Below are 13,492 nucleotides of genomic sequence, written 5' to 3'. Positions count from 1 at the left end.
GCGATGAAAAGAGGGGCGCTACTTCTGGCGGGAGGAGAAAGAGCGCGCTCGCTCGCCCCTTTGGCGTTGGCCAAGTCTCCCTTTGCAAACGAGGCCCCGAGGAAGGTCGCTCGAGGTGGCCGCCTGGCTTCTCCCAAATGTTGCCTCAGAGGAGAGTGTCGGGTCTGAGCATGCGCGGGAGCCAGGCGGGCACCATCGGCCGCTTTCCAGTGTCAACCGCTAAGCGCTGCTTTTTTTTTTGCCCAGCCCATTGCAGCCTCGCTGGTGGTTTACACTACAGGAGCGACGGCGCAGCTTGCCGTGGGCTTCTCCGGGGCGTGGTCTCGGGCTTTGCCCACTCCACCCAGCGGCGCGATCCACGAGCACCCAAGGGTGGGGGAAAGAGGGGGACGTGGAGAGGTGGGGAGGAGGGGGGAGCTCCCCAGCCGCAGCCCAGGAAGACCTTCGGGACCCAGGCTGCCCCAGCGACGATGGGGCTGGAGAAAGAGAAAGCAGACACCAAGATCTTCATGGATGAATACGGCTTCAACCGAAGCAGCAGCCCCGCTCTGTCGGACGCGGAAAAGAGCCTGGAGAAAACCCCGGACAGGGACCCGCGCGGGATTAACACGCATCTGAAGGTGAGCGAGGCCGCCTGACTCGGGTTTGCTTTCCGCATCCACACGTTACCGTGTCGCTCCTCCACCTGTTCCTGCCGCTGCTTTGCATTGCAGCGATCGGGGCTCCCTCCCTGGGACATTGACCGTTGATTCCATTTAAGGCGATTTCAACCCAGCCAAAGAGTTACAAGTCACCGCACTTTTGATTTTCTCTTTCCGGAAGTTGGAGGTGTAGCGTGTCTTGTGGTGGTCCTATTATTATTATTCGTTGGTACTTGTGCCGATCGACTTAAAACGGATCGGAATTGCATTTCCACGTTCTCTGCGGTGCATTAAAAACAACAACACAGAACTCTAGATCCATTTCAGGACATTTGAGTCAAAAGCGTGTGCCTGTTTGATTCAGCAGGATTCTTTCAGAACTGTAACAAAAGCAGCAGTTTAGCTTTGTGTTGGTTGCCCACTCGTCTCTCCCCCCTCCCTTTGCATAGCTGTCCTTGTTGCGTTTCAAAACAGGGGCTTATGTCGCTGCCTGCTTGTTGTGTCTCTCGTTCCAGCTGGGATTTGCGGATGTGATTGCGGAGCCGGCGTCCACGCACTCCTTCGACAAAGTCTGGATCTGCAGCCACGCACTCTTCGAGCTCAGCAAATACCTGATCTATAAGATCCTGACGCTCTTCCTTGCGGTCCCCTTGGCCTTTGTGGCAGGGGTCCTCTTTGCTGTGCTCAGCTGTCTGCACATCTGGTAAGAACTCTGCTTCTTCTACCTGCTGACATTTTAACATTATCACCTATATGCCATATAGAAAGAACACGGTGGACTTTGGGAATTATGAAGAACCGTCCTTCATGCTTCTCCCAGGAGTCCTGCCCCAGCCACCTCTTCAGCTGGTAATTTTAGGGCCACTGTTAATTATTTTATTTTAGTTTTGGGTTGCATTCTGACAGTTTCTGAATCCAATGGGAACTTAAATGTGTGCAGAAGATTGCATTTTTAAAGTCCTCCTTTCCTTTGCACCATGACTGGAGTTGAGCTTGCTCAGAAGTAAGGCCAGGCCCATCCATTCACAATGTTTTATTTCTGCACCTGATGGCAAAAATGTGCAGACTTGACCCACTAAAAAGCATTGCTTTTGATGTGACAGCAGGCGACATGTTCTATCTTTGATGGCCATTCACACATACAGATTGTTTCAGCTGCAGTGGTGAGCAGGCACATGTGAACCAGCCCTGTGTCCTTGCACATAATGGGATGTCAGCGGAATTCTGCATCCTGCCACACATGCCTAATCCTTGCATCACTGTACCTGTCTTAAGAAGGTCACTGTTCTTCCCATTTTACAGATGGGCTTCTGAGGCAAAGAGATAACTTGCCTGGAGCCATCAGGTAAGGTTGATTCTGATGCAGGCCCGACAGGTTCGGATGCTACAGTGCTTGTTATGCATGTGAGCCCCAATCCTGCAAATAGATATGTATATGTGAAGCAGTAAGCATATATATATGTATATGTGAAGCAGTAATATACACATTAAAAGCATCAGCCTCTCCATTCTGACTTGGAGTGGCTAGGAGCCTGCCCACCTGTCCGAATGCTTCCTGGGCTGCTCCTCCACTGCTGTGGGTGGCGGGGAGGGTGGAACGCTGATACATATCCTTGCCATGGGCACAAGGGAGCTTAAGTGTGTGTCTGTGCCAGTCTCATCAATAACTGAAGTGCCAGAAAAAAAAACAGAAGGTGAAACAGGAAGTACAGTACTTCATATGAAGAGGCATTATCAGAGTTCCAGGACACATTCTGGCCAGGCAAAAAATGTTCATTCTGACTGTCATGTGGAGAGATCCGAGGGGCTGTGTCAGATTCCTGCATCTGAGGTTCCCCACCACCTCTGTGCTAGGTATTTGTCATTCCAGATTTTTGAGCTGCTGTCTCAAGATTTGTGCTGTACTACCCGTCTTGATTCCATGACTCTGTTTTATATTTATTTATTTATTTATACCCCGCCCATCTGGCTGGGTTTCCCCAGCCACTCTGGGCGGCTTCCAACAAAATATTAAAATACAGTAGCCCATCAAACATTAAAAGGTTCCCTAAACAGGGCTGCCTTCGGGTGTCTTCTGAAAGTCTGGTAGTTGTTGTTCTCTTTGACATCTGACGGGAGGGCGTTCCACAGGGCGGACGCCACTACTAAGAAGGCCCTCTGCCTGGTTCCCTGTAACCTCACTTCTCGCCGTGAGGGAACCACCAGAAAGAAGGCCCTCGGAGCTGGACCTCAGTGTCCAGACTGAACGATGGGGGGTGGAGATGCTCCTTCAGGTATACTGGACTGAGGCCATTTAGGCTTTAAAGGTTTTAGCTTGCAGCATCGGTTGCAGGGTGCTAACTGAGCTAATTCAGCATGTCTGGTACCTGCAAAAGCACCACAATAGCTAAAGAAAACTGAGAGCAACCTGGCTGAGCTGTGGCCTGTCCCATGCTGACCTAGTTCCTTGCTTGATTATTTGTTGAAATGTATCGTTTTATTTATTTTTTTATGGACCTTGTGGACATATTAAACAGGATTGCACTGAATCAAAGTGCTCGGCCCATTGAGCCCTCTGTCATCTACTCTGACTGGCAGCCGCTGTCCAGGGTCTCAGGCAGGCCTCTTTCCCATCATGTTCCACCTGATCCTTTCACACTGCAACGGGGAACCTGTGGCCCACTGGCAGCACTTGCCATTTTGTACAGCTCAAAGAGATGGGGTGGCACAGAGCAAAGAGAAAGAGAGAGGCTGGCAATGCTGGCTCCACCCACTTTTGGTTCTGGCTCCACCTACAATGAGTTGACTTTTCCCATGGCTCAACAGCCCTTTGTAGGAAAGGGTTCCCCGGCCTGCTTTAACTGGAGAAGCTGGAAATGAAAATTGGGGACTTCTGCAAGTAATGTGTGTGCTCTACCACTGAAATACAGCCCCCGCTGCACATAATTGGGACTGCATTTTCTAGTTGTAACCCTCTTTGAAATCGATCACTGTTTTATGTGTCTCCCCACCCTGAGAAAGGAATCAAGAGTGTGATATTACAACGGGGTGTGTGTGCATAAATTCACATTGATGCTCTTGTTCACAGTAATCCGCATTTGACGGAAAGAATTTGGGGGCACGGATCGTCCGTATTTTGTAAGAGAGAGGCTTTGGGTCAGGGTTAACAACTATCAGAAATGAAAGCTTTGAGCAAAATCGTATGAAAGGGCATCTGTTGCATGTGCCAAGTATTTGCTAAATGAAAACCTATACCCTTGAGAGAGAAACCATCCCATTGCAGATGCTCAGTCACTTTGGTGCTGCTGAAGAGACAATTGAAACATAATATTTTAAAAGCGCATATTCGAAATCTTACTCAGTTTCATTTCAAAAGATCACCTCTCACCCAGCCAGCCATAACTGGGTACCCAACTATATTAACTATGTTGGAGAAGTTTGGTATTCACTTGGTTGAATGTGTCAACACAGCCCTGGTCAAATGGCAGTGTTTAACCCAACTTGCATGCTTGAAACTCCCCTTTCCCACTTTATCCTAACAACAACCCAGTGAGGTGAATTAGACTGAGAGGCAGTGACTGGCTCAAGGTCACCCAGGGAACCATAGCTGCCAAGTTCTCCCTTTTTTTTAAGGGAAATTCCCTTATGCTGAATAGGCTTCCTCGTGAGAAAAGGGAAAACTTGGCAGCTATGCAGGGAACTTGGTGGCTGAGTGGAGACTTGAAACCCAGGACTTGTCCACACCAGAGTTTACTGTGTGCTTGCCGCTATTTGTCTTCCCATTTAATTTGTGTCGTCGGCATGACATTACCCTCAAAACACCGCCAATGATTACACTTCCCCCTATGAATTTGGGTTTATCCAATAGGGGGAATCATCCAATAAATGGGAGGAAATTGGGCTGAACTCAGGGTCACAGGCAATTTGTTTCGGTGTTTTGGGGTGAGTGGCTTCCTGCTTCTCTTTTGATCCCTGAAAACTCCACAAGGGCTGACATGTAGGCCCTGCAGTTGCTCTTTCTGCCAACCACTCCATATTGGATGATGCTCTGAATGAGGAGTGAAAGCCATACTTGTACTGTACTTCTCTGCAGGATCAGGAGCCCTGAAGACACAAGGCTCAACCTTTGCCTAATATGTGGAGCTAGAGATGTGTGTGGTAAAGGGTGAGGCCAGGAGGCAATTTCCCCCCTCCCTACAGAAGGCTAATATTGGCTGAGAGCAATTTATTTTTTAAAAAAAATATGTTTGCTTCAATGTAAAGGTAAAGGTAAAGGGACCCCTGACCGTTAGGTCCAGTCGTGACCGACTCTGGGGTTGCGCGCTCATCTCGCATTATTGGCCGAGGGAGCCGGCGTATAGCTTCCAGGTCATGTGGCCAGCATGACAAAGCCGCTTCTGGCGAACCAGAGCAGCACACGGAAACACCATTTACCTTCCCACCAGAGCGGTCCCTATTTATCTACTTGCACTTTGACATGCTTTCGAACTGCTAGGTTGGCAGGAGCTGGGACCGAGCAACGGGAGCTCACCCCGTCACAGGGATTCGAACCGCTGACCTTCTGATCAGCAAGCCCTAGGCTCAGTGGTTTAACCCACAGCGCCACCTGCTTCAATGTAGTGATTGGTAATAGGTCCAAATTGCCTGCCAGGATCAAATTTGGCTTTTATTACAAAGCGACAAAAATTAAACAGCCATTATTTCATTTTATTGTTAAACACCTTAAAATACATTGAAAAACCTTTCAGATGGCTTGTGTATGGATCAATCATCCTGATTTGTATGCAGGGAGATTAGAGAATGTTGGCTATTTACTGATAATTTGTGCTGATTTGCTTGAGGGGAGGTTACCCCACACTTTCCAGGGTGTGTTCCCATCACTTGCCTTATTGCAAAAAGTCTGATCTTCTGGGGAAGCAGATGTGTTGCACAAGGCCTGCCAATCAACTACCATTGTGCAACCCGAATTTGCTGGTATGCGATTGACTCCTGCTCCCAAATAGCAACAGGCTTGAAGCGCCCTGGGAGAATCCTTGCCTGGTGCCAAAATGAGGTTGGTGCCAGCAAGGCCTCCCTAAGGAGAAAATTCCACAGGTGGACGGGCCACCACCGAGAAGGCTCTGTCTGTGGTTGCCACCAGATGGTGGGAACACCTGGATGAAAGCTTCTGACTTGGATGCACAGGCAAATTGGAATACTTTTGTTTGGGGTTCTTTGGTGCATTTGATATACAGTTCAAACATCTGAAAAGCTAAAAGAGAAAAGACTTAGATAGTTTATTATTATTTTTCATAACAATGTTACTTAATGTCTTCCTGGTTTTCACCCTACAACGCCCCTGAAGAATGTACTCTCAGCTGTGCTTGTAAATAAAAAATTAAAAAAATCCTAAAGGTGGAGTCAGGTGGGTGGAAATGTCGGGCCATTGTTCTTTTTTCCTGTGGAATCCCTTTGGTTTGGGAGCGTGTAATTCTTGCTTGTTTTGAGGGCAGGGTAGTGAATTCCTCTCGAACACTCCCAGTGCCTTTTGGGAAAGAGCCAAAGCAACTCCACTGTGGGGGAGATTGCTAGATACCCTGGTCTCGGCCAGTTCCATAAGAGGCAGTTAATTCCAGCCACAATATTTTGTTTCTTCGGCCTGGAAAAGGAGACCCTGTTATTAACCTGCCTCAGAACGATGTACGTTGGGAGGAACAACATTCTCCTGTGTGGAGAAGCGTTTTGGAAACCCTCCATAGGGAAGCATAGCTGAAGTGCCAATAGAGAGGAGTTGTTACAGTGTTAGCATGCCAAAAATTTGCACAAGAGCTTGACCTCGCATTCCTTCAGCACCCAGAACTCTCTGTGACTAGAGAAGCAGTTGAGTTGCAGACCCACGTTGGAGGGCAGGATGTTTTACCTCTCTGTGGTCTAAAATTTGCACCTCTCCCCATCCACAGACAAGCCTTATTACGGTACATTGGGAACAGAATTACAGCTTTGTTTTGTTTTTAAAGGAATCAAAATAATTGGGATGGGGCAGGATACAATAGCATACTTTTAAAAGAAAAAAATTAACTGCTACTGTTACTGTTTTAGCATTCCTTGAACCTTTCCCCTCTGGCAGGTTTAGTTACATTGGTGGCCATAGTTACACTATCTGTTAGGTATGAAAGAACACTCTGAATCTGTGCCAGTACCAACCACCAGTTGAGTGAGCTGTTTGCAGGCTTGTTAAAAGGAAGGTTGCCTCTCCACATTCCTCTGTTGCTTTGAATGGATCTTTCTCCTTTCCTTTTGGCTGTAGACTTAAATCAAGGAGGAAATTTCAAGAAGCACATTACATGTCCTGTTGAGTATTTGCCTATGTGTTACCTATGCGTTACTTCTGAGTAAAGATCAGTAGCAAGGAACTGCAAAGCAGAAAATTTGGGGGCTATGAAGATGTTGTAGGCATTTGTCTTTTCTCTGTAAATCCATCTTTATGTTGGAGTGCTAGAATTCAGCCATGCCCAGGATTTGTCAAACCATACCCAGAGCAAAGGTGTTGGATAAATTTTGTGCAAAACAACAGTAATTCTAATTTTTTTATTTAACAAACCATGAGAATGGCAGAACTTAATGGCTGGTGTTTCAGAAAGTGTCCTTCATTTAAACTTTCTCTTTTTCTTCTCTTTTCTAGGATTGTGGTTCCTTTCACAAAGTCTTGTCTCATGGCTTTGCCCTCTGTGCAAGCCGTATGGAAGAGCGTGACAGATGTTTTCATTGCACCGTTATATCACAGCATAGGAAGGTGCTTTGCATCAGTCGACATACGCCTTGTCCAAGAGTGAACATCTGGGAACTAACGCTACTCTAGTCTTAAACAATGTTAAATCTCCTTGCTGAATAATTCATTCCAAATTACTACTGTTTAAAAGGCTGGCACACACACACCCCGGCTTCTTCCGTCGGGGTTGCACTTTTCTGGGAACAAAGCTTGCTTTGGGAATGGGGAAAAATTGTTAAGAAAAAAAATGATCCCATTTTCTAAACGAAAAATAACAGGCTGCATTTGACATCACTTTATTATAATGGTACTATCATTGTCTGGTTCCCACTGATGTGTCATGGGGACATACATGACCACATCACATATGCCTGCCTAGACATGTATTACTACAATGAATCCTAACTACAAGAAGTCACTATGCACTGTATCAACTAAAACAGTATCTATAGTATTACCCAATTTCTTTGACAGCTAATACCCGGCCTATTTTATGCATGTTATACTATACAGCTCACTCTCAGAATTATGAATGCATCCAGAATATTGTTTGTTACTCCTGAAAAAATTCTTCACCTGAATCCTAATTTAAGTCTTCTCTTTCAGCAACAGCTAGCACCCTATAAAACACAGGTGATGAACATCTGGCCCTCCAGCTGTTGCTGCACTAGTCTACAGCTCCCATCATTTCTGACCATTGGTCATTCTAGTTGGGACTGATGGAGTCCAGCACTGTCTGTAGGACCACAGCTTCTGCAAACATGTTCTAGAATCAATCAAGTCTACTTAGTATAAACCTACCAGCATCCCTAAACCCCCAATACATGTAGTCTCTCAGATCCAGTGGCTTCCAGTGCACTAAGTGCACAGCTCAAGCCCAGGTTGGGTCCGTCTGGGTCCCCTTGGTCATTAATGGGATCTAGGGACTTGGGCCACAGTTGGAGTTGGAGTCTCAAAAGCAGCAGGTAGGGAATCCATACTGGTCAGGCAAGGGCCTCAGCTAATGTATATAGCAACTCATAATTATTGCCAAATGCAGGGATCAATGCTGCACTTCCCTCCTCCCTTCCATATCTGAAGACCTATTCCTTAGGAGTTCATTAGTCTCAGGCTAATCTCAGACTCAAATAATGAGAATCCCAGTTCAGGCACAGGAACCCTTGACAATGTGGTGCTCAGCCACATAAGCATGCTCCAAGATGCCCATGGAGGAATGCAGGCAACTGCTCCCTTTCGATCCAGTGAATTGAGAAGCTCATACAGTAGCCCTATATTTTGCATATGTGGGATATGGGGTTCTCAACTGGGGTAACAAATTACACCACCCCTAAAGGGCTTTGCTGAAGATTGCCCTCTTATTGCCTCGGGGTGGTGGCTTACATTTATGTGGCATTTTCTTGATCATAGTGTAACTCTTGGGATTTTATGAGGTTCTCTTCTGCAGATGTGGACACAGTTCAGGATCCACAGAATTGTGCATGCAGATTTACACAATACTGCTGTGTAAGGGAACTAAGTACTTGCCTACTATGCAAACCCCTAAGAATCAAAAGGAAGGGAGAAAGGCTACTCCAAAATTAACTGTTTGAAACAAGGTGTTAACTTGGGTAGAAAATCTCACTTTTATTTAATGAAACTCTTTTGCTGTACATATTGTGTTTTTTATGTAAATTGTATTGTAATGAATTGCCTCGAAGCTTTATTTTTATGGTCTCCATATTTTTGCCAAGCTTTTGTTTTAAAGAAGGAGGATGCTTCAGCCAATCACCTGCTCGTTGCTCTGTAGGGCTGTGCCATGCATACAAGTCCACAAAGGTTTCTTGAAGGGAGGAGCCACTGAACTGCCTTCTCCACAAGGACCTGAAGCAGAATCCTGTTGTGCCTAAGACAGTAGTAAAGCATTCCACATAGAAGTGGGTACTCTCCACTTCTGATCTCCCCATATTTCTTTCCAAAGAGGGGTGTGTATGGTTTTAGATATTTGGCCTACATTCCCAACTTGTGCAGTTTCTGTGCATGGAAATACTAGCATGAAATAATTTTTGGGTGCCTGAGAATCTCTAGAGGGAGGCCAATGACAATTTAAATGAGTGGGGTTTGTTTTCTAGATTTTGAACTTAAATGAAAATCACTGAAATTCTGATATATGCAATTCATAAATACAGCAAATACTCTGTATGATTCCACTTTGAGACCTAAATGCTATGTTCTAAGCTATGCCAAAGATTCTGAACAAAGACTCTGTATTTTAAAAGTATTTTTATTAAAACGGTATGTTGAACATTCAAACTTTTCTGCCTTTGTTGTTTACATGTTCTCTTGCGGAAGAAAATAGGTGCATTTAAAATTTCTGTTCTCAAATCTTTGCTGTTCCCAAGCTTATTGACTCTGAGCCATGTTACTTGAAACCCTAATAACAAAGGTTATTATCCATGCATTTGATGCAGGTTCAATAAATAGTTTTATATGCATGCCCTGACCCATGCAAATTGTACTTACTTTGAGCTAAACTGTTACACTGATGTTGTATGAATAATACTGTATATAATAATAATAATAATAATAATAATAATAATAATAATAATAATTTTTATTTATACCCCGCCCTCCCCAGCCAAAGCCAGGCTCAGAGCGGCTAACACCAAATATAAACAACTGATTAAAATACAACTCAAACAACAAGACTACATACATCAAAATTAATTTAAAAATTAAAAAAAAATAAGCACAAAATAGTAGACTAAAATTTATTTGGCGTTGTAAAAGACAAAAGTGCTGCTACCAGAAGACATGGATTTTGTCCCTATTACAAGTAAGCACTTTGAGTTCTTCTCCTTGGGCTAAACTAGGGTGCCAGTAAGTCTCATTTAACATAGTGGGATTTGGCTTGAAGTAAGCATGCCTGCGATTGTGCTTGCCAATTGCAGTTCTATGCCTGTGTCCAGTTCCATATAATTTATTTATTAAATTGCTTTAAAAAATAGAAATGTCTAAGCAGTTCATAGAAAAACAATTTAATGGGGTTTGCACACATATTCCAAAATATCAAGTGTATTTTAGCAACCATGAATATTTTCAGAGCAGAGCTACTGTCTACTATTTTTCACACCATTGCTCTCTAATTTCCAGTCAAAATTCAACCTGAAAACATGAAAACGTACAGAGAGCCTTGCTTGGTCAGCCCAGAGGCCCAACACTGGTCCTGTATCCTGTTCTCAGTGACCAACCAGATGCTTATGGAGACTTTCAACCTATAAAGCCCATCACAGTTTGGGACTATGGTGCTAGAAGGACTCCCTGTCTCCACATGTGCCTGCTTATACACTGAGATCTTGAACAGATGCCCTCCTTTGAGTGCCCCCCACCTTCTGAGTTGTAACAGGAGCCTACCAGAGAAAAGGTTCTTAGAATAATAGAATTGTAGAGTTCGAAGGGATCTGGAGGGTCATTCTGCAATGCCGGAATCTCAACTAAAGCATAGATGGACTGCTCACCCCATAGATGGGGCTTGCTTGGCAACTACATTTTGCTGCCATGTGAAGCCAATTTTGTCCTTCTAGGCCCGTTTATGTGGGTTTCTTAAATCTCTGCTGAGATTTTATGCTGCTTTTTAAATAGACTTTGCCTAGACTGACCACATAAGCATCACCAAAAAAGAAGAAGAGTCACATCACCAAAAAATGAGGTTTGCCTAAGATTTTCATGTGCTAATTGATATGCATAGATGCAATTTTAGAAATAGTTGCCATCATTTACATAGAAATTCAGTACATCTCATCAGAGTGGGGAATACTGTGGTCTTGTGTGTCTGCCCTGTCTGCCCTTCGGCAGCTAGCTGTTGATGAACAACTTGCTTCTTCCTGCATGTGGTTCTTTATATTTGAACTGGGCGCAGACCAGACAGCCCTTCCGATAGAAGACACTGTCAGATAGGAAACAGTCCTCTGTAAAGTAGGGCACACAGCCTCCTATACTTTGCTGTGTTCAATTTTGCTTTGTGTGTTCATGCTTTGCTGCATTTTTATTTATTTAAGGCACTCCTTAACTGCCTATCGAACAAGTATCCCCCCCCCAAAAAAAACATGGTACAAATATAAAGACATCAAAAATTCACAGTCTAGGTTCCAACACCCGTTACAACAGGGCTTGCTGGATATTGAATTGAGGGGAGTGTCCCTCTGCTCAGCTCCACCCACAAAGTGATGCTAGTGTCCTCGACTAATGTGGAGCATCTCGTTCCACCTAACCAACAGGCAGGCAGGAAGATCGCTGCTCGTGTTAGCTCACAGGAAGCCCCAAAATAGGGCATTCCATGGGAGGAGAGGGTCTGAACATGCCTGGGATCCACTGAATGCTGAGCCAGCCCCACTGCTGTCACTTGATGGCATCAGGCACGACTGGGGCCTGATTCGTGTGCCCTCTCCAGGTTGATGCAGCAGTTTGCCTCTAGCTGTTGTCTTCTGCACTGGACAAGAGCGGAAGATGTGGCTTGACTGTTTCATCACTCTGCACCAGGCAGTGATGAAACAAGAGATATGGATTGTCCTGCAAGATAAATGAAACTGCCAACAACAAGTACAGTACAGCCATTTGATCTCTGGCCTGCAATCGTGTTGCAAAATATAAAATCTGAACTCAGCCAAACAACACAGAGGCAACAATATTTTGTGTGGTAAGTTGCATTTAGGAAAGTTTTAAGGGTGGGGTAGAAATGGTTATTTCTATTACTGTAAAAAGGTAAAGGTAAAGGATGCCTGACAGTTAAGTCCAGCCACAGATGACTCTGGGGTTGTGGCGCTCATCTCGCTTTACTGGCCGAGGGAGCCGATGTTTGTCCGCAGACAGTTTTCCAGGTCATGTGGCCAGCATGACTAAGCCGCTTCTGGCAAAACCAGAGCAGTGCACGGAAACCTTCCCGGCAGAGTGGTACCTATTTATCTACTGCACTTTGATGTGCTTTCGAACTGCTAGGTTGACAGGAGCTGGGACTGAACAACGGGAGCTCACCCCGTCGTGGGGATTCGATCCGCAGACCTTCCGATCGGCAAGCCCAAGGCTCAGTGGTTTACACCACAGCTCCACCCGCGTCCGCCTCTATTACTATACATTTCCATTTTATGGGTGGCAAATATTAATTCCTTAGCACTTGGAAGGATGAGAGAGGTGACCAAGCTACCATAGGGTAGGAAGGTCACCAAAGGGTGGTTTTGACAACCAGTATGCCAAATGAGATGTACACCATGGTAAGTTACCAGATGATAATGGCCCTCTGTGTCTGTATCTACATCTGTATCCACCCACTCTGTTCATCCTTGACACGAAACGATCTGCAGTGAGTCTGAAAGATCTCAATGGGACAAAGGAAAGGGAACACTGAACCAGCAAGATGGAAATATAAAATAATAGGAGATTTTGCAGCAGCAGCATTCTTCTTCAGGCTACCTTTTCCACTCTCTTTCTCCGGGACACAACCAGAAGCCACACCCTGAATTCCATGATTCCAACACAAGGAAAATAGCTCGCAGGGTGGTTTGTGTGTGTGTGTGTGTGTGTGTGTGTGTGTGTGTGTGGTTCACCTCCATCAATGTTCCTAGAATGTACAGTGTAATTTTGGTAAAACAAGGGACATGTACATTGTAAAAGGCCAAGTCTTGTTCCTGGTTTTATTATAAAGGTAAAAGTAAAGGGACCCCTGACCATTAGGTCCAGTCGCGGACGACTCTGGGGTTGCGGCACTCATCTCGCGTTATTGGCCGAGGGAGCCGGCGTACAGCTTCCGGGTCATGTGGCCAGCATGACTAAGCTGCTTCTGGCGAACCAGAGCGGTGCACAGAAATGCCATTTACCTTTCCACCGGAGCGGTACCTATTTATCTACTTGCACTTGACGTGCTTTTGAACTGCTAGGTTGGCAGGAGTTGGGACCGAACAATGGGAGCTTACCCCATTGTGGGGATTTGAACCACCGACCTTCCAATCGGCAAGCCCAAGGCTCAGTGGTTTACACCACAGCGCCACCCGCGTCCCTGGTTTTATTATAATTACTGACTAATACAATCCATCCAAGTAAGACTTTATATATACAGTGGTACCTCGGTTTACAAACACAATTGGTTCCAGACAGG

General features: G+C 45.3%; 1 protein-coding gene across 1 annotated transcript; it reads left to right on the top strand.

Annotated features, from left to right (window-relative positions):
• The first annotated feature begins 8 nt into the window (after window positions 1-8).
• CAV2 (caveolin 2) lies at window positions 9-9,657 on the top strand. The gene is made up of 3 exons (XM_035126825.3): window positions 9-620; window positions 1,157-1,344; window positions 7,282-9,657. The coding sequence occupies exons 1-3, from the start codon at window positions 138-140 to the stop codon at window positions 7,430-7,432; spliced, it is 822 nt and encodes a 273-aa protein (XP_034982716.2). The 5' UTR covers window positions 9-137; the 3' UTR covers window positions 7,433-9,657.
• The last annotated feature ends 3,835 nt before the right edge of the window (window positions 9,658-13,492 follow it).

The sequence above is a fragment of the Zootoca vivipara genome, chromosome 9 (genome assembly GCF_965207765.1).
Source record: "Zootoca vivipara chromosome 9, rZooViv2.hap1.1, whole genome shotgun sequence".
Lineage (NCBI taxonomy): Eukaryota > Metazoa > Chordata > Lepidosauria > Squamata > Lacertidae > Zootoca > Zootoca vivipara.
The sequence above is the reverse complement of the archived record's forward strand: the minus strand, read 5'-3'. Positions and strand labels throughout refer to the sequence as shown.

Bases quoted from the DNA above. Each gene is read 5' to 3' on its own strand.
- CAV2 (XM_035126825.3), top strand. From the start codon at position 138: ATGTTGCCTCAGAGGAGAGTGTCGGGTCTGAGCATGCGCGGGAGCCAG. The intron at 621-1,156 runs GTGAGCGAGGCC...CTCTCGTTCCAG, and splicing joins GGATTAACACGCATCTGAAG to CTGGGATTTGCGGATGTGAT. The intron at 1,345-7,281 runs GTAAGAACTCTG...TCTCTTTTCTAG, and splicing joins CTCAGCTGTCTGCACATCTG to GATTGTGGTTCCTTTCACAA.